The sequence below is a fragment of the Ixodes scapularis genome, unplaced genomic scaffold (genome assembly GCF_016920785.2).
Source record: "Ixodes scapularis isolate PalLabHiFi unplaced genomic scaffold, ASM1692078v2 PGA_scaffold8__174_contigs__length_109621045, whole genome shotgun sequence".
Classification (NCBI taxonomy): domain Eukaryota; kingdom Metazoa; phylum Arthropoda; class Arachnida; order Ixodida; family Ixodidae; genus Ixodes; species Ixodes scapularis.
In genome coordinates, this window is record NW_024609883.1 from 67,661,526 (window position 1) to 67,682,137 (window position 20,612).

The 20,612-nt window shown below is 49.1% G+C and overlaps 1 protein-coding gene across 1 annotated transcript; it reads left to right on the top strand.

Annotated features, from left to right (window-relative positions):
- Positions 1–17,639: 17,639 nt before the first annotated feature.
- LOC120839661 (solute carrier family 22 member 13-like) lies at positions 17,640–18,875 on the top strand. The gene has a single exon (XM_040209982.1). It carries the CDS (start codon positions 17,640–17,642, stop codon positions 18,873–18,875), a length of 1,236 nt encoding a protein of 411 aa, XP_040065916.1.
- Positions 18,876–20,612: the final 1,737 nt, after the last annotated feature.

Genomic DNA, 20,612 nt, shown 5'->3' on the forward strand with positions numbered 1-20,612 from the left:
GCCAGCGGTCCAGGTTTCAAGGGTGAGTTTCCCAACTGAGGTGTTTTAGTAACGTTGCCTTTAATATAAAAAGCTTCGGCACAGGATTACCCGACGTGTACATTCTGATGGAACCAATGAAAAGGCGCCAAAAGTGCCTCGTCACGGCCCTCGTCGCCTTTGTACGTTTGTTGTCACAGATTAAACCACATATGTGGTGCGAGCTTTTGATTGGTCTAGCTGGTGTAACACAGCAAGCCCACAAGGAAAACGAGCGGCGTGACGAAGCACTTTTGGCGCTGCTTCATTGGCTCAATCAGACCGTGTAGCGTCGGCTGCGGGAACATCAGCAGCAATATGGCAGCGCCTATCGTTCGTAGTGAGCGGACATCTGGTATAGGGTGATCAGTCGCTATAGCGGTTGTCTGCTGTAAACACGACGAGAGCGATATGACTGGAAATGAGCCCTTTTACGGCTCGTGGGTAGCGAAGCAGTCAGGTGACCAATATCGCTTTTGTAGCGTCGAGGCAAGTGCGCAGCGACTCATCCATCTCAAAGTGCCGTTGACAAGCTAAAGCGATGTGTTTCAAATGATACAGAGATGAGCTTGTCTTTGGGAGGAAACAAATACTGTGGCGTTTCACATTTGTGCCGACGAGTTTTCTTTTTTATAAGATCGCATTTGCTCGATGGCAAATATTCAAGCTTAACATTTTAAGGCGACTTTTAGCCGCAAAGTTCTATAATACGTGGAATATAGCATTTAAAGAGCGATCGTTTAATATTGTATAGAAGAAAGGGCGACACAGGGCTGAGCTTTGCGCGGCGCGGGCATTTCACGAGAGCGCGCGCTCGACCGTCGGCCGGGGAAACGTGGCCGTCCACGCCACTACGCCGCAGATGAACTAACCGCTCATTCACACTGGAAGCGGATCCGCTTTCGCAAAGCGGTTGCGAACGCGGTTCTATAAAGATCCACTACAATTGCACGCGCACTCGATGACATCAAGTGCGAGTGCGATTGCACTGGATCTTTATACAACCGCGTTCGCAACCGCTTTGCGAAAGCGGATCCGCTTCCAGTGTGAATGAGCGGGAGCGGAAGACCGACATTCCTGCTTTCGCATTCACAACTCATGAGAAGTGCTTAGGTGTCCTCGGACTTTTCTTTTTGTTTCCTATCGTATCCACATATCAATCGAAGGCGCCTAAGGCGCGCCGGCGCCAGAGCCATATATAGGGAAGAGTTTGGCCAGCTGGCTTATAACCTCGTTGACATCTCGTCAACTACGTCACTGACACGCCACACGAACGCCATGGTCACGCCCATTTCGACATCTTTGAGCCCAACCGACGCCGGGGACCAGGGATGGGCGGTATCGCGATAGTATTTCAGAAGTACATTTCGTATCTGTATTTCTGTATCGCGATACATTTTTTTCACCAGTATCTGTATTCTTATATCGAAATGCATTTGGAATGTTTCTTTGTATCGCGATAAAATCAGGATGAACTGTATTTCGTTACATCTCTTGAGAAATACTCCCCCCCCCTCCCCCCCCCCCACCACCACCAGAGACGGCAGTAATGACATTACTGTAATAAAATTACAGTAATTAAATTACTTTTTGGAGAAATGAGTAATGTAATGAATTAATTCCCCAGGCTCGTAATTTAGTAATAAAATGAATTACTTTTAGGCAGTAATTTCAAGAAAATTACTCATTACTTTTGAAATTACTTTTGTCCTAAATAAGATATTTCGTTTGCAAACTTTAAGAAAGAAGAGAAAAAATATTTTGCATGGTGAAATGTTGTGAAAGAGCATCAGAGGAAATAATCGACGGCCACCTGAGCTCAAAGCCTTGTACGAAGAGCTGGACAGACCCACGAAGGAGGGCTGGAAGGTGAAGGAGAAGCTCGTGTAGGCGGGGGGACATCGCTGGAAGGCTACAAACTCCAGGCATGACAGATTCACGGAGTTGCGTCATCACGACGATACTATGCTTCGTTCATCCCTTAGCTGACAGTGCTGTGGGAGCTGCAAGCTAACCAGAACCAATCACACACCTTCTTTCAACCCCATGACCCGTCCCTTTCTATACGCGTGGGTATGAATGAAGGGGTGGTTACGTGGCGAACGATAGAGGTGTGACTGCTCCAACAAACACGTAGCTTCCAGCGTTCATTCCTAAGCTGACAGTGCGTCAGCTTAGGGGTGAACGGCTCATAGGCTACAAGGCGACGGGCACATCACCAGTGAGTTAAACATAATTTAAACCCTGAAAGGACAGGACAAACTTTCGTCAAGCAAGGTCAAACCGTAAGCTTCGACCATTGTGAAAGAGAACGACCGGAATAAATAGTTAATTCCAAATGCCTTGTCAAAGCCCCAGAACGTTTTGTGTGTCCTCGAGCAAAGCAGGCGCCGCTTGCGGTATGCCTCTTCGGGAATAAGCCTACCAGCAGATATCGCCCCCCGTTTGTTGGGAAAGTACACGATTTAGGAAGCTCGCGCCATTGCTCAACTGGCGACGCTTCTGCTCAGCAATTATCCGGACCCTTTGTGTGGCAATGCGCAAAAACTTGAACTCTTCGGGTGTTTCGAAAAAAGGCTCCTTGAACGGAATGACCGAGAATAGGTCAACTTTAGACCTTTCCAGCGGCAGTCTCGAACGAAGCGATTTACAGCGAGCGTCCCTGGTTTTGAGAGTGTACGTCAGTGTTGCCCGACTGCGCTGAGCTGTGGAGTTTCTCGTCAGTGAGCTGTGGCAGCCTGCGTAGGCGCAATTCCGGACGCTGGTGGAGGCTAAATTGCCGCGTTTTCTTTTTTATTTTGTGTTCTGAGACGAACATAATTTATAGCGGTATTTAAGAAATCATTGCTCTATTTTTGGGAACAAAAACAAAGAAATCAAAGCTGTTTTGGTGAGTCCGTGCGCGACGGAACAAATGCAACTGGAATATTCGTTTTATTTTATTTTATGTTCATTGTTTTACGGCACCGTACACTCAGCCGTGTCAATCTATATAGGTCAAAATATTTGACCACACAGGATATCCAAACTGCATGGATATTCCCCGCCCACAACATGAAGTTCAATGAGTCTCATCAATCGAACAACATAGATTGTACGTACCCCACGGTGCCGCGTTATCCGAACAGGATTTGAGAAAGGTCTCAAATAACACAGCATATCCAAAATACAGTGTCGACGACAGTCACTTCACGACGATCGGACGGAATCCGGCGTGTTTTAGAGAACATGTAGAAGGGAGCTCCTTTTCTTTACAGCTTCAAAGCCAATGAACGAACGTGTCTATTCCGTCCCCACACCCCGGACCCGACCCTATCAGCTATTTTTCGCGAAGACCGGGAACACAGCCGGGGAGGCTTTTTGGAGATTATCTTAACGGAAATAATCCTCCTAGAACGTCGAACTGCCTGCGTCGCGGGCTGCTTGACGTTCGCTCTTTTCGTTCGTTTCCTGCGAAGGCCGAGCAGGCTACAAGCTCTAATATTCCCCGGTTCTCACAGTGGGAGATAACATACAAAGGGTAAGCCTCATAAACAGACCAATAAAGTAAACACTTCCAACAAAAGCCGGCGAACTCCGAATGCAAAATGCAGGTGGGGAGTCAGGCTGACCGGGTTTCCACAGCTCAGGCGGGTGCCAGCAATTTCTGGTTGATAGGGGTCGCTGGATTCGCAAAATGGCGGCGGCCAGAGCGCTCTTTTTGCAAAGGTCTATACTCGGCTACAACTTTTCTTGGCAATGCAGTGGAGGGTACATGCACGCGTTCCTTCTCCCGTTTTGAGCACTGAATCAAACTGCGCGCGGACTCTCCTCCTCTCCACTGGATTGTCAAGAAAAGTTGTTGCCGAGCATATAGTAAGTGCTTTTGGGAGAATAGACTTAGATTGCACCTGGGGGGGGGGGGGGGGGGGGGGGCTGAAGGGACACGTTTTACGTGACGACTCCTTGTAAGAACGAGCTGCCATTGCAGACTGACACGGACTACAACTTCTAAACCAGGAAGACGAAAACATATCACCCTTTTAGTATGAACCTTCACCGTTGACTGAACAGCGAAACCGGTAAGTCGACTGTCTTTCTGAGTCACATCTAAAGAAGCTATTCATCATGTTTAACACTTAAGTCGTGCGCGCCAGCAAATCCACTGTACAGTATGGTTCACTTTGAGGTACATAAGGTTGTTGCGATGTAAACAGGAAGATCTGCTGAGTTTGGGCACATATAGACCAACTCAGCTCTTTGACGTGACATCACTGCGGTGGCGCTGCTGTCGGCACTGCGCATGCGCAGCGCCTCACTTCTCCCGGATCTGGTTCTTGCACACGCGCTGTGGGGGCAAACGAGGGCTTGTTTTGTAAACACTGTGTTGGTGCATACGGTAAATAAAATGAGCGCGAATTACTCCCTCAAGGTATTCAAAAGTAATGTCAAATAATTTCAAAGTAATATCATTACTTTTGAAAAATAATTGGAATGTAATGTCATTACCTTTATTCTGCGGTAATTTGTAGTGTAATTTAATTATATTTTCGCAGTTTTCACAAAACTAATTAGTAATGTAATGTAATTACATTTTGAAAGTAATTTTGACATCTCTGACCACCACCACCACCCCGAAAAAAAAAAACAAGTTCGGACGCATCCTTTTTTACTTCTGAAGGCAGTATGGGTCAAGGAGATGCTGGAGCATTGTTACTATGCTAACCAATCTTCCTTCCGATACTCCAAACTATTTATTAATGCGTCCTCTTCTCTCTTCTGAGAAGTGTTGCGTAGTCGGGGACTCAAATCAGGTGGCGTGCTAGGAGTGGAGTCAATAAAGCCCCTCTATCCTGGGAAAAGTGGCGCCATTCATTGTTGTGGAAATGTTCGAGACCCGTGCCGCGCTCCACTTCTGGGAAGAACATGGCGTCTGAAATCTAGCTCTGTGCTGCACTGTACCGCCATGATCTTCCCAAGGGCTGCACGTGCCTCGTGCATTGACAGACCTTACGCTACTTTTGAAACATCAAGAGGCTTTGGGAGTCAGAGCATCTTCTGCCGCAGGTCCTTAGGTAGGTAGTTCTTGAGTCATTGTTTACTGGCATCCAATGCCCACTGCTAACCGTCTCTCTTGCCTTAGCGTACACAGTACACCCAGCCGGCAAAGCTGAGTCACAGTGCGTTGCAGCACAAGCTTGGCGGTGGTTGACTTGAAATAGTAGGATGACTCACGCATTGAAGTTCAACGCATATCCGAATGCATCTGCGGCTGCGCCCGTAATATCGCACGGCTCAAGGGTACGTCATCAGTCGACGTGAACGTGACCCGCTGCTCTGGTGATCTGAAACCAAGGAAGGAGGCCAGGCGTGGCCTCGCTTTACCGACCCAGACTTCGAACATTTGTGACTCGTCTAGACCGCGCTGTTTCTCGGAGAGCCCGCACCTGTGCCGCAATATCAGGTCGCAATCATCGAGGTCTCTGTTTGGATGGTGCTAGGCGAAACTTGAGGACTGCAATCCATGCATTCCTGGCGGAGGTTCGGCAGGAAGGATGCTTCAGGTGGTCCACTATTTTCGAAAATTCCAAATGTATTGTGCCAGCACGATCTTTAGCGAGGTCACCTACAACGAAAGCACGAATTGTCCTTTCATACAGCAGCGTGGGTAAAGTTTCATGTCGAAGGCCACAGCTGCAGATAAAGAATACCAGTTCATTCCACCGTGACGTCATGTGATCAATGTTGACAAGGGCGTCCTTATTGGACAGGGGCGTGGTGACGTTTTGTTGGGATTTAGGATGACATAGAATTTATTTTGAGGCTGAAGTCTTTTCGCATCACTCGTCAGACAGACAGGCTACCAGGAAAATTTTAAAAATGTTTGATGGAAATTTTTTTTTTTTGTGTGCCTATTGAAGATTCTTTGTCGTCCGAAACCACTACCTTCAATGCAAAGTGACAAACCTACGGGAAAGTAATTTCTGGATAAAAAACTTCCACTTCAAACTTAATCTCAGTTGGCGCCTTAAACAAATTTGAAAAATGTGTTGCAGTATCAGTATTTCTGTATTTTTATTCCTGCCCTCCCTAAAATGTATTCCTGTATTTGTATTTCCAAAGACTTTTTGTCTCTATTCAAGTTAAAATGTATTTCCGATACGTATCGCGGTACATTTTTACAGATATATTTTAGTGTCAGTATTTTAGCTACTATCTTAATGTATCCCAGTATTTGCATTTCCAAATGCATTTCTGAGCATTTCTGCTCAACCCTGCCGGGGACCTATGCCCGTATGCTTGGCTCTCGATTTAGTGCAACGTATGATTGTTTTATTGTGTTTTAAGTCATCTGCTAGTAGTATTCGGGCTGTCTGGTGTTTGTTCAGGAGCCATATTAAGCTTGTTCCCCGTTACATTGTCTATTCTCCCTCCGTACGCACCGCGTCACCAGCCCGTTCATACGCTTCGCGGACGTTCGGTGCGTCGCTCAAATAACGCTCGCGTAAATTTCGCAATTTTCAGTTTTAGTTGACGCCTCTTGTTATTAATGCGAAAACATTAACTGTCCCATGGAGCGAGCCGACGTCATCAGCTTTGAAACCGCACCCAAACGGCACCTTAAATCCTTTCTCCAAGTGAAGCCAGCTCCCAGCTATGAAACCACGCGAAAAGTCAGCAAAGCTCCTCCCACCTCTTTCCACTTTACTAGTGCGAACGCTGGAAAGGAGCGACCTCCTCTCCACCATTCGCTCCGCTGAAGTGGAAAGGGGTGGGAAAAGCGTCCACTTTGTACTTGACTTGCCACCGACTATAGTATCCCCGATCTTAAAGGAGCGGAGTAAAGCTGATGGATTTCGGCTTCGGTCCCATTGGCTGGCGCGCGTCGACGAGGCTCCCATTGGCCGCTGCGCGTCAGTTTCAACGACCGCCACCCCATGGCGCTGCATGTCCGCGAAATAGCGGCTCCACCACTCCACGCCCAACTCCACAGCTATGAAAGAAAAGTCGTTGTGATAACGAGGTCGCCCCTCTCCACTTCAGCTTTCCTACGTGCGCGCCCTTTTCTCCCTCGCCCTGTCCTTCTTATGCTTGATCGTCGACGCAAATACGCTGCAGACGAAATAAATGAGCAGGAGAATGACGTGTATGCTTTGGCATTCACAACTCATAAGAAGTGCTTCGGTGTACATCGAGCCTAATTTCAGCGGTGTGCAACGATAACAACTTCTAATTCGTAGCGGAGGGGCTCTCCGTAGAATGTCCTGATAAGCGCACGTATGCGAGTATGCCATTGTTGCCCGTGTTTTACAGCGAAGTTGTATGACTCAGAAAACGGATTTCCGAAATTTTATCGTGTCGTCCTCAAAAAAAAAAAAAAAACCTTTTAGCGATTGAAGCGAAAACTGCCTATCACGCGTACAACATACAGCACCAGCATTCGTTTCAATAAAGAACAAGCACGAAACATCCGAACCACGCAATTGATGATAAGGCGTTCCTGGTAACAATGCGATGCACTTAGCGCTCACCGCCTACGTTTCTGGTTGTTGCGCAAGCTGCCGTGGCGACGGCAGCTTTCTGAAGTACAGAACAAAAACCGCTTTTGTTTGCGTGTCCTAGTTTTTATTTTACAAGTGGACAAAGATTGAGGTTTTCGGCACCTCTCAACTCCTTCACCATCTTCCGAGTCACGTGTGCTGTGACGTCAGTGGGGGTTGCGCGGGGTTCCGGTGAAGCTCTCTCTCTAGAGCCATCAGTGAGCAGCGAGAACTCACCCGCTCGCGACCAGGTTACCACGTGCTGGCGGGCGCAGCGCGAACAATATGGTGAAAGGGGGAAAGCCTCATCCAGGTTCGGCCATGCCCGTCCGGCTCTGTCCCCCTCCCCCTCCGGCTTAATTCTGGCGGCTGTTTGTGGTAGCAGGTAGAGCTGACAGTTAGTAAGTAAGTAAGTAAGCCAGGTGAACCAAGTCCCTTTTAGATCAGGGTGGGTACTCTGGAAGAGTGCCTCTGGTTCCATTATAAAATAAAATAAAATAAAGTGTTCACTTTATGAAAGTTCACTTTTGAAGTCCACGGCCATTGCGAGTTTCCATGTTGCGGCAAAGTCTCTCCCACATCACCAGGCGGCGCTCAAAGTCTTCCGTCTCCCTCCGCGCGCCTTCGTCGTCTGCATCCGTAAGTCCTAGGGCCCGTTCCAAGCTGCAGCTTGAGGATAGATGGCGCCACTAAAACTCCGTTTAATAAAAGTTTTTTCGATGATACCAGGTTTTTGACGCAATTATATTTATGTTGGAACTACAAGATTTCTAGAAAAGTTACCTTTTATCGCATCCCCAGCATTCCTGGACACGGTCTCCTTGCGCCCTCTCTTGGCTATTCTCAGCAAAACGCAGTAAAATGATAATTTCAGCCAAACTACTGCAGAAATCCTTACGTTCCCCGGGATATCTATAGAGGGCACTAATACACTCTTAGTTAATGCCTACTTCAACCTCAGGATTGTATACTTTTTATTCCTAGGCCCAATATATTATTGTTGTATTGGGTCCTATGGGCCACTTTGACAAAATTTTAAATTTCTTCTGATTGAAATGAAGAATCGGAAAGTTCCCGAGGAATATAGTAGCTGCCGACTCATAGCACACACCGTAGTTAAAATTTCGGTATTTTCATTAATACTTTTTATTCCTCGAGACTTGCAAATTCGGCCTGCTTCCCCCCCCCCCCCCCCCCCCCCCCCCGTAAAGTTAGCACTCCGCCGTGCACCAAGAAGCTTGCGGCCAAGCTACCTTTCCGAAGGCTTATCGAAAAAAAAAAAAAAAAGATTTGTACGATGCGTTTGTGACAGCATAGTGACTAAGAAGGTGGCGGTTATAATATGACTATATAATAATTAGATGTTTACAATCAATATTTGTGCCCAGGATTTCAAATATAAGCAATTGTTATGTAGGGTCAGAAACACTTCCATCGTATATATACAGGATGTCACAAAAGAAAATTTACACGATCTTTTTTATCGCAAAAATAAACTAGGCATCGACGAACGCTCATCCTCCGCCCAGAGGTAGAGCTAGAGGTCACAACCAGATGCCAAAGTGTCAGCCCGATCCGATAACTTAATCAAAAGTTATAAGTGATTTTCTGAAAAGTTCAATGGGAAAATGGAGCCCATTTTTGCCTGTTTTCGGTTTCTGGTGCCATAGAGCCCCTTGTGTTTGAAAACTCCGTCGGCCGCCATTTTCCCATCGAAATTTTCAGAAAATCACATAACTTTTGATTAAGTTATCAGATCGGGCTGAAACTTTGGCATCTAGTTGTGACCTCTAGCGCTACCTTTGGGCGGAGAATGAGCGTTCGGCGATGCCTAGTTTATTTTTGCGATAAAAAAGATCGTGTAAATTTTCTTTTGTGACACCCTGTATTTTGCTTTGGATTTGCCTGTGTACGTAAAGTTTTAGCTCGGTTACAGACACAAACTGAACAAAATTCTTTCAGGCGTGTATAACTAGAAATATAACTAAAACGTCGCGCCGCTGGCTGTTCGATTGTGGGTCTTTTTATCCTATCTTATTTTATTTATACATATATACCCGTATAAATAGAGAACACAACGACGACGACGTTGAGAGGGTGACACACAGGGCGACTGCGGTGCCTCAATCTGAGCACTGGTTCCTCGGAAGCGGCAGCTTCTACTTTGACTGGGCTACCTCCTTGAAGCCTGACGCTTAGACCGCAGTGGACCACAGTGAGCAACAGCGCCATCCTGTTCCTTGGGCCCCTTCATGCACCGATCGAACGGCGTGCCAGATCTCCATGGCTCGCTGCTGACCCACCTCAACGAAATCTGGACTTCTGCGAATAGGACTGCCATCCTCCCCAATACCAAAAATCCATGTCGTCGTCATCATGCATGTATATACTCATCACATTATCATATTCACTAGACGCGGCACCGCGGGCCTCCATGGTACGGGCTGTCGCCTTTCTGCGGTGCCGCGGCTCTCCAGAGCAAAATAAATAAAGACTAAAAACTAACGGCTAGAGACAAAATGCTTTGCTGACCAACAGTCGGTAGCGCCTTAAAGGGGCCATGAAATGAATTTTGGGTTGGGATGAATGATTTTAAATTGTGACTTTACTAATCGCATATCGTTTAGTTGGCCAAAAGAAAGAGGCTAGAAGGTCAAAAGCCAGCTTTTCGGTACGAACATTTGAAAATATAGCGGACTATTTTGTACCTTCTTGCCTTCGAAAGCTCTCCGCCTTTTCACTATGATACATCCGCGGTTCCAAAAGCGCGTCACCGGCGCCAAGCTGACGTCAGCGGAGCCCAGCTCACGCATTGGACACGAGAACTGCGTCACTCGGACGTATGCGCTCGTCAACAATCAATCCGTCGACGAACATTTGGATTCGCGTTCGTGGCCAATGAGTGCCCTGACGGAACTTATTGTCACTGGGGAATGACAAGTTCTATGGTGTGCATAAAAAGCACGGTGGAAGCTAGGCGTCATCGCTCCGGTGCCGAAGGAATGTCACGACCACGTGATTTCACAATTCGCATTTGAGTTGAGGATGAAAGCTAAGGAGGAAGAAGTAGAAAAATCGTTTCATGACCCCTTTAAGAGAAAGAATAGTGTTTCCTCGTTTAGCGGATACAAATTCCAAAACTACACCTATACTATACTCTATTCCACCTTATGATGTACCGCTGCAGGAAAGGCGATAAGCGCGAGCTCCTTGCTCGGCACACCTCGGCGGCACAAGCTCTCGTGCCTTAAAAGCAGCTGTCAACGCTATGAGCTCGCGCTTCCAGCCCTCGCTGCGGTACAACATAAGGTAAAACAGAGTATAGTGGCGCATATCACTGCAATAACATAAGCAATACAGAAAATAACAGATTGCCTCTTGAACGCAAAACGGCAAAATACACATAAATGGAGATATTTTTTGTTTCTAAAAGCCACATTCAGAAAGCTAAACTAAACGAATGTTTGCTGAAACTCAGGGTATATCGTGTGCATCGTTTCGAAAAAGTATCAAACGAAAACTCCACCACGCAACATATGTGACGTTGTCTCGCATCTCGTGACACTCGCTTGCACTGGCGCACCAACTGCCGGCGTAGCATAGCGTGAAATGTCTGAGACTGATGATGATGATAGCTTATTTGCCAAAAAAAAGTATCGCAAGGGGCATCGATGCACGAGCCACGTGCAACGTGCAGCCCTTGGGAAGATCATGGCGGCACAGGCAGCACTGTAGCAGCACTGAGCTTAATTTCAGGCGCCATGTTCTTCCCAGAAGTGGCGCGCGGCACGTGCCTCGAACCTTTCCACAACAATGAAAGGCGCCACTTTTCCCAGAATAGAGGGGCTTTAGGTTGCTCTAGAGCTCCTGTATAGGCTCCCTACGGGAGCCAGAGTTGCGCGTTTGATTCCACGTGCCGCGTGCCGCCCTCGCCGCTATTCGCCGAGATCCGATCACGTGAGGAGCCGTATCAAGTGTCGTGCAGCAAAGTAGACGTTGCACGCGCCCCGGCGTACGTTCCCCGGCATTTGAGCGCGCAGCGCGCCTCGAACGCGCGGCACTGCTATTCGCCGAATTCAGTCACGTGAGGAGCTGTATCCACATGCCATGCATAAACGCGCAACTCTGTCTCCCGCAGGGAGCATATACAGGAACTCTAGGTTGCTCAGGATTGATACGCCACGTGTCGTGAAAATCGAGAACTAAAACAGCGTGTCCCAGAAAGCTGGCCATGAGCAGGTATTCGCACAACTTGCTATCTTTCTATACTTCGTCTTAGGGTGCCTCAATGTCCTTCTGTTAGGGTGATGCCACCCTTTGTAGTACCCGATGCCGACAGCACGCGCTCACGGGGAAAATACAAAGAAATCGACGAAAACAAAATGTCGCCGTAGCACAGTCAGCTCCACTGACGCGTGCAGGGGCACGCTCTTTCACGTGCTTCTGAACAAAAAAGAAAGATAAAAGTGTGGGACAAAATGGCCAGATGTCTCCACCCTAAGCAAAGCGCACATGAAGGCACCCTACTTCGTCTCACTTTAGCATGGACTAACTGCAGAGGCTGTGCAAGCGCGAGCTGATAGCCTTGATGGCCTTCCTTGTAGTACTCGCTGCACGAGTGCTCGTGCAGTCGACGAGGCTTCATCGAAAGCAACTAGCTCGCGCTTCTAGCATGCGCGGCTAACAATAGTCCATGCTAAGGTGAGACAAAGTATACAAGATCCCCATTGACGTCACGCCGCGTGTTTCTCATGGCCGCCGCTCGCGGCTGCAGGTCGGGGAATATTCTAATTTTTGCCTCGCGATTACGCGGCGGAATCGCAACATTTAGAACGAAGGAGGTGTGTTTTCTGTCCTTTGTGACAAGGCGAACAATGTCAAAAGTAGAAGATGCCAATTCTTTTAATGTTAAAATCGTTGCACAGCTCCTCGAGGGACCTCGGCAGGACTGTTTTACGTCTTGGAGGAGGCAAGTTGGTTGACAAGAATATTTGAAAATTTTGAACAGATCTCGCACTCCTTTGTTTGTTTTGGCGTTCACCTGGATAATTGGTGGTTAGACGTTTCATCGACATTTTAAGCAGCGGTATTAGGTTGGGCTTTGTTCATTCTTGTTATGAACCGGAAGGCCCTGGGACGTCAAAGATTGGAGCGCCACCTGATGGCGTTTGCCATGAAAAGGATCTATAATGCATTGGGTAATCGTTGCAGGTGACACCACAGCTTCGCTGGCCAACTACCGTTACAGCGTGGATTGGAGCCCTGACTTTTTTTAAAGAAAATTATCTGTCAGATTGTAAAGTGAGCTAAAGCTTTTCGTGCGAAAGTTTCCCAGAGTTTCCTTCCTTCCTGATTGCATTTCCACTTGACTATGCGTCAACGTGTCAAACGAGATGGCTTGATCGAAGCAATCGCTACTCCTGATATGGGATGGCCACGCCATGCATGCATGCCTACGCGTGCGTCCACCGAACTCTCTCACCAATGACACACCGATCTTGTCCTCTGAACATCATGAGTCCAGAAAATTACAACGAAAGAAAGAAAATAAATGGTCAGCGCGACGTGAGTGACCGTTTTTCTGGTGTGCGTATATTTTCAGTGTGGGTGAGTTTAAGCAGTGTGCTTTGATGGGCTAGTTGGTTCATGACTAAATGGAACAGCGCGGAACATGATGGAACTTGATGGAACAGCGCGGAACAGCGCGGAACTTGATGGAGAAGGCGAGCACGGCTGCTCGCCTTCTCCATCAAGCATTCCTACCTACCACCCGACATCGCAGTCATGGTCGGGCCCCTCCCGCCATCGCCCAATCATGGTCGCCGGATCTGCCGAATCCTCAGATCAGAAGCTTGGCGTCAGGTTCGCCTCTTTAAGGAGTGCATTCGATTCGCCTGTTTTCGAGACGGACCACCAGATCAAGCTTCCAGGCGCCTGCAGTTCGAACTCCGAACTGCCTCACAGGCAACCGACTTCGTCTGGTCCACTATCCTCGCCTCACTCCCCAAGAAGAGAACCCGCTTTCCTCCAGCTCAAGATGTTCGTGTCCTTGGCAACACCCAGATTCCTGACAAGGCGCTCAGCGTACTGCAACTGGGTCCCAAGTATTGCAACCCTATCAAATTAGACAAGCCCGAACTATTGTCTTTGGTGAGAAGAACGGCCGCCAAAGCAGAAGGTGAGGAAGCGCACAGATGCATTCTCGAAGGCGTACAGCACTTGCAAGTTTCGCCCAGGAGCCCTTGCCCGGCTCGCACAGGTGAAGCGGTTGCCCTGCTCCGCGAGGCAAATTTGAAACTACTCCTTTCCGACAAAGAAGGAGGCTTTGTCGTCATACCGGACAAGATCTACAGTCAGAAATCCCTAGAAGCAATCACTGGGAATTTTCGCCCACTGAAAGACCATCGCCCAAAAAAGGTGAAGGCAGAAGCGATCATGAAGTGCCAGCAATTAGGCCTCACCACACTGGCGACGTCGGTACGGAACAGCCGAGGTCTTAGTCTGGAATGCTTTTTCACGGCCAAGACCCACAAGACCGAATGTCCCTTCAGAGTTATCGTGTCTGAACGAGGCACGTGGCAGCACTCGGTAGGATCTTTCCTCCAAAAGTCGCTTTCTGTATTAGAATTAGATGATCCCTTCTTGGTCAGGAGGCCGTCTGCAGTGTCCGATTACCTTGAACAACTGCACGATGGGAACCTGCAGGGCTTTTCAGTTGACGTCAAAGACCTTTATTACTCTTTGCCCCACGACCTTCTCTGCGAGGTCGTGAGTGACTGCATCGACAGGTTTGGAACTATCACATTTCAGAACTCATGCGGCGTCAGTGTCGCCGACTTCCTAGATCTTCTCCTTTTTTATCTGCGCTCTACATCAGTGGTGTACTGCGACCAGTTTTATATACAACGCAAGGGGGTGTGCATAGGATCGTGCCTTGCGCCAGTCCTCAGCGATCTGCTGTTGGCCTACTATGACCGACTGCTCGAAATATCTCTGCGGGACTTCAAGGTAGCTAGAGTGTTCCGGTATGTCGATGATTTCTTGGTGCTGTTCCAAACCTCTGGAGCTGACACCCACCAGCAAGTTGAAAACATCTTTGAAATTTTCAAGTCGAACCTCCGTGTTTTCACTCTCACCAAGGAACTGACCGAAGACAATCAGTTGCGGTTCCTAGACCTGATCCTGGTGTTTGGAGCGGAGAACGTCTGTTGGAGGTATTCCCCTCGTTCGCAAAAGGCGCTCTTGCCGTTCTCGTCCGCTCACTCCAAGCTTGTGAAGCGAGGAATAGCGCTAGCCGCTATGAAAAATGCCACGCAAAGATCCTGCCATCACCAGGTTGAGAGAGGCTTCAACGCCCAAGTGGTCAGACTGCTGTCCGCAGGCTTCCCGCAACCTCTGCTGAGTAGCCTGGCAGAAAAGCTCCTTCTTGAGTCGCGTCGCTCCACTAGCAAGCCTCAAGATACACGCAAGAGATCTCCTTGGACAGTCATACCCTACATCCATGGCCTGTCCCACAACCTGAAAAAGGTTGGAGCCAAGGCAGGCGTTCAGGTACTTTTCTCTGCACCTAACAAACTGGGTCGTCTGTGCAAAAAAGTAAACTCTACCAACCCCTCTGCCACCTCCATCAGGCAATGCCAGAAGAGCCATGCAACTCCTTTCGTCGAGTGTGTCGAAGGCGTCGTGTACGACGTTCCGCTATCGTGCGGTCGGTCGTATGTTGGCCAGACCGGGCGGTGCATCAACGATCGTCTGAGAGAACACCGCGCCTCATTGGGAACGACCACCGGCAGCAACCTAGCCAGGCATTGTGCAGCGTGTGCCTGCGTCCCAGCATTTGACAGATGCGAGATTATCAAACACCAAAGAGACTGTCGCACGCGCGAGATCATCGAAGCGTTCTCCATCATTAAGAAAGACACAAGCGCAGTCAGCATGCCTTCCGTGACCCTGTTGAGGAAGGAAATCGCATATCTCGAGAGCACTTAATGAACCTTGCTTTTTCTAAAAAGTTCTTTTCTTTTCTTCACTTTTGTTTTTGTTTTGCTTTTCCCTCATCTTTAATTATTTTCATTGCAAGTATTTTGTTTTAATCCTTATTTTCAGTTTATTTCTTCTTCCTTCGCTTCTTATTTCTTCTTCTTCCTTCGCTTCCCATTAAACAGTCAGTTGTAAGTCAGCGCTCGTGTTGTCCTGCTCTTTCTGTCCTATGTTCCGCGCTGTTCCATTTAGGGTGAGTTTACTTTTGCCCTTTTCGTACGATATGTTCAGACGCATCTGATGCTACAAGCGCGAGCTCCTGGCTTTCAGCGTCTCTGCAGCCAAGCACGCGCGCTCGTACAGTACAAACACTGTTCAAAGCCACATGCTCGCGCTCGTAGCATCGGCTGCGTCTGGAATTAACCTGAAACGAAGCATTAAAATGTCCTTGCGGTTCCGTGCCTGAGAGACGCGCTCTTTCGATCAAAGCAAATATGAGAGCGACGCGCCGGGAACGCGCTACTGCTAAAGCTACTGCTACTGCAGCCTGCTGGCGCCGCGCCACGGTGGGTGTTCCCGACAAACAGATATCACCAGCCGCGCGCCGTGCGGACCGTGTGCTAGGCTGTGAACCGCGTTTGGGTCGCAGAAAAGCCTTTACCGAGCGCCCCAATGACAAAGCGATCGAGGATCTTCATCGGCGAAAGCGTCTCCCATAGGGAGTCATTACGAAGTTTTCGTAAATCGTTTTCGCCGTTCCGCAACATTCTCCGCAGCCTGCTACGATACCCGGAACCGTATAGTGCGCATGGGCGCCGTTGACCTTGACTGCAAAGTTCCGGATCTTGCAGCGGGTTGCAGAGAGCGTTGCGTGGACGGAAGAAACGATCTACGAAAAATCCCTATTCTGTGTGCAGGTCAGCATTAACAGTAGGTCATGCTGTATAGACAATTGCAAGCATGGCGCTACAAGTGGTGCCCCATGCGTGCAAGCGCGTGCAACGCGCGGGTGAACGTAGCTTTGGCAAGCTCGTAATCGCACGGGCGTGCCTGCTCGAGCAGAGACATGGCGGCGGCCAGTCGCCCAGCTTGCAATCGTCTATACACAAAAACAGCTTTTTGTCCTTTCAAAAAAAAAAAAATATATGTGCACGCGTCTACAACTTTTAACCGCGCTCAAGTTGCGCGAGCGTATACGGGCACCCATAAAGCTTTTGTTTCATTCTCGATCTCGGAGGCCATGCCGGCCATGCTCCGAGACGCTGGCTTCGACCACCGGGGCGCTGCCACCGGATTGGCCATACCTGCATGCTCGTGCTGATGGTGCGAGAGAACGAGGGGTCACTCGCACGCGGCAGAGTATCAAGCTGGAACCTGCCAGCTCAGCTAGTCGGCAAGCCTCCGCTCCAACGTTCGAAACCCAGATCAACGGCAGACATGAGCAAACAACCGCATCGAAGAAGCCGGAAACCTTCTGTAGTCATCAAAGACAGCCCAGCCATCAAACAGCCCGAGCTAGACTCGCAAGTAGTGGTCAGTAAGGTCTCGACTGACAGCAAGGGAAGTGTACCGAGAAGTTCATCCCAGCTGAGAGGCGACAAGCCTGTCATCTCTAACCTCGCCACAGCTACACCTGGCCCCGCCAGAAGCCAAACAAGAAAACGTAGCGGCGGATCGGAGTGCATTCAGAATGTGGAGCCTCCTGCTCTACTGAACGACCTTACGGTCATATACGGCCACGGTCCCTTACAGCGCAGGACGCTGTTCTTCAACATGCTGGCTTCCTTCGTCCTCTTGCTCCATAACCTGCTAGTCAGCGTCATGACCACCAGAGCAGACCACTGGTGTAAGCAGCCATCCGAGTACGCCAACCTAACATCTAAAGAGTGGCGCAGCATCGGTGTGCCTGTCGACGCCAGTGGCTCTTGGCTCCAATGCGTCCGTTACGACCCACCACTTTCGGAAAACTCAGATAATCGGACGCAGGTGCCCTGCGAGGAATGGGACTACGAAACAAATGGTTCAATCATCACCGAATGGAACCTCGTCTGCAATCAACGATGGCTCGTTCCGTTCGCGACCATTATCTACATGAGCGGCGCTGCGGTGGCCGCGCCCATCATGGGTGAGCTGTCGGACAAAGTAGGCCGCAAACAGGTCATCTACATGGCCGTCTTGTCCCTCCTACTTTCCGGGATGGCCGTCTGCTTCTCGAGATCGGTCACGCTGTTTCTGGCGCTGCGCTTTTGGGTGTCTGCTTCGGTCAGTACTGTTCAGATCACCAGCTTCGTACTCCTCTTCGAGCTGTCAACGCCCGCGTACCAGTGTCTGTACAGCGTGATTGCCTTCACAGTGCCACTCATCGCAGCGCCGCTCTTCCTCAGCCTGATCGACCTTCTGGCCCAGAAATGGGTCGTGGTTCAAGCTGTCGCCATGCTGCCTACGTCGCTGCTCCTGAGCACCTTCATCTTGACGATAGAGTCGCCGCGTTGGCTCATGGTCACGGCGGAATATATGCAAGCCGAACGCGTCATTCTTCAGGCCGCTCGGATCAACGGCTGCAGCATACACGACGTCCAGCGCCAATGGCGCCTCCATAACACCAGCTTCTACGGCCACGACCATGAAGCGTCATCGCGCAGCAAGTTGGGCTTCGTGGGCGTGCTGACATCGAGGGTGCTTCGACGCCGCGTCGTCATCCTCTTCTGGTGTTGGTTCGTTGTGATCCTCGCCTACTACCACACGCACACCGGCCGTGCAGACAACGTCTGGCTGCGGGTCGTCGAAGGAACCTTGGCAGGCTGCGGATCCCTGCTGCTGTACATGTCCGCGACCAAGTTCGGCCGGAGGGTGACCCTACTGGCGCTCCTCGTCGCTTTCTCGATGCTCGCCGGAGTGGCGGCCGTGGCGATGATGTTCGAGGGGGCTTCGGTTCTGATGCTGTCGGTGGACACAGGGTCTGTCATTCTCGCGGACCTGCTCGTTATACTCCTCTTCACGTACAGCGTCGAGCTCTTTCCCACCGTTGTGCGCAGTATGGGCATGTGCGCGGCCTACTTTTTCGGCAGGCTCGGTGGCATATCCCAGCCCCTGCTTCAAGAGCTGGGTAGCATGACGCAGAAAGAACTTGTGCCGGGTCTGCTCGGCGTGCTCGGTATAGCGGCCGCCCTGGCGGTGAACTGGCTTCCCGAAACTATGTCGATGGGAGTTATGAACACTGTTCAAGATCTGGAGGACGTTGAGAGGATCAAAATACCTAGGAGGCTCTCCAAGCTTGAGACCCGTTATCCGGGCTCGGCGGAAGCCGCTAGACGGAAATCACACGATGGCGCTATAGTCAGGAGCGATTATCGTTAAATATGATCCGTATGGAGGATGGAGATTTTGTCTCGGATTAACCTTCGCCTCTGAGTCGCCTTCAGTTTAGAAAATATCCTGCACTGAAAAATTGGTGACGAAATAAGTTTTTTTTTTCTTCTTCACATTGGAGCCTTGATAACGTATATTGTTTATGCATAAAGCGTTAATTATATCCTCTAATCAAAACCAAAAGTTCCTTTGGTCTGAATAACTTGGTGCTATTTCAGGTATCGATACCCTCATACTTATCCACTCTTTATTCAGGTTTTGCTTGTTTTCTGACGTATGGTTAGTCAGTGACAGGTTTTGTGTTGTTTTCTTTCGAGACACCATAAAATGCTGTGCTTGCCGTATATTTTCATAAGGTGCGCTGATTTAGTGGGTTTCGATGCTGCCCAAAAAGTTTCTAACTGAAGCCGTACCTTCAAATTTAATAACTAAAAGTTAATAAATTAGAAGTAATGAAAGCATAATTACATACAACGTTAATAATTTTCCTAAATGGGCCATTTGACAGAAACCAATAGGACATCAAACTTCGTCTGTGTGAGGTGTCCTCTTAGCAGTAGTGATTTGGCCCACGTTTCGAGAAACACTGTCTGGGGTGCACGCTTCGAGGCAGTTTACGCTTACAAGCACGACGTGTGCAAGCCTCATTTTTTATTTATTTTTTTTTATTTTAAAGAAACCAACACAGGAGGGGAGCGTGACCCTAGAAATTACTTAGACCTGAACGTAGTACCGAGGCGTATGGTGAAGGAATTATCAGCAGAGTTCAATTGCCACCATTAGCTTTCGTGTTGGGTAGTCTTTCCGGCAACGCTCGTTCGGGTGGTTTGGGGGTTGTGTATTTGCGATGTAATGTCGACGCTACGAAATGACTATTTTTAACGGGCCCGAATGCCCACCTCTAATGATGACGGGATAGCCGCCTTGGTCGAGTGCAACGAACTCGATCGCTACGAACACAACTACCATCGTCGCTAAAAGGAGGCGGGGCGTACGGCTCTGCAAAGCGGCGCCCCTGCAAACAAATCGCGGCGGTTTTCGTGGCTTCGGGGATGCGGGAGGGACCCGACGTCCAGGAAGATACGTTTGAACTAAAAGAGTGTCAGCAAGATTCACGTAAATACCTGTTCACACTGGGAGTGGAACCGCACTGGCACCGCGTTCGCGGTAACCGCTTCGGGAACAATATTTTACAACCGATTTTATGAGCCGCTGGGCCACTAGACAATCGCAAATCGATGCTGACGCGGCTCGGCAGAAGAAGAGTGGACAGGCATTTCCCCCTCCCTTCCCTCCCCCCCCCCCCCCACAAAAAAAAAAAAAAAAAAAACTCTAACGCGACGTGTGTTGGCGTACCGTCATGAATCAGATGGCTAATAAAACGTGTACGTACCCATTTGTGAAGGCAATCCATATGCCGTTTATTTTAACAAGGAGATAGAATAGAGGAGAGTGTCCCCCTTCGACAAGAGCTTTCACCACAGCTGCATCTGAAAACAAGTTAGGTACGACGAGGGGAGAGATCGGCATTCTTATCCAAAACTAGAGGTCAGGGTTCAAACTACTCATACGAGAACGGTCCACAAAGGTCGCGTGGGCCCTTCTCTTGGCAGTAAGCCGCGCCTCTTAGCGGCTTACCACCAAGAGGCGAGAGCCGAACTCCGACAGTCTACTGTTCGAATCGAAGCAACAGACCAGAGAGAGAGAAAGTGAGAAAAGGAAAAA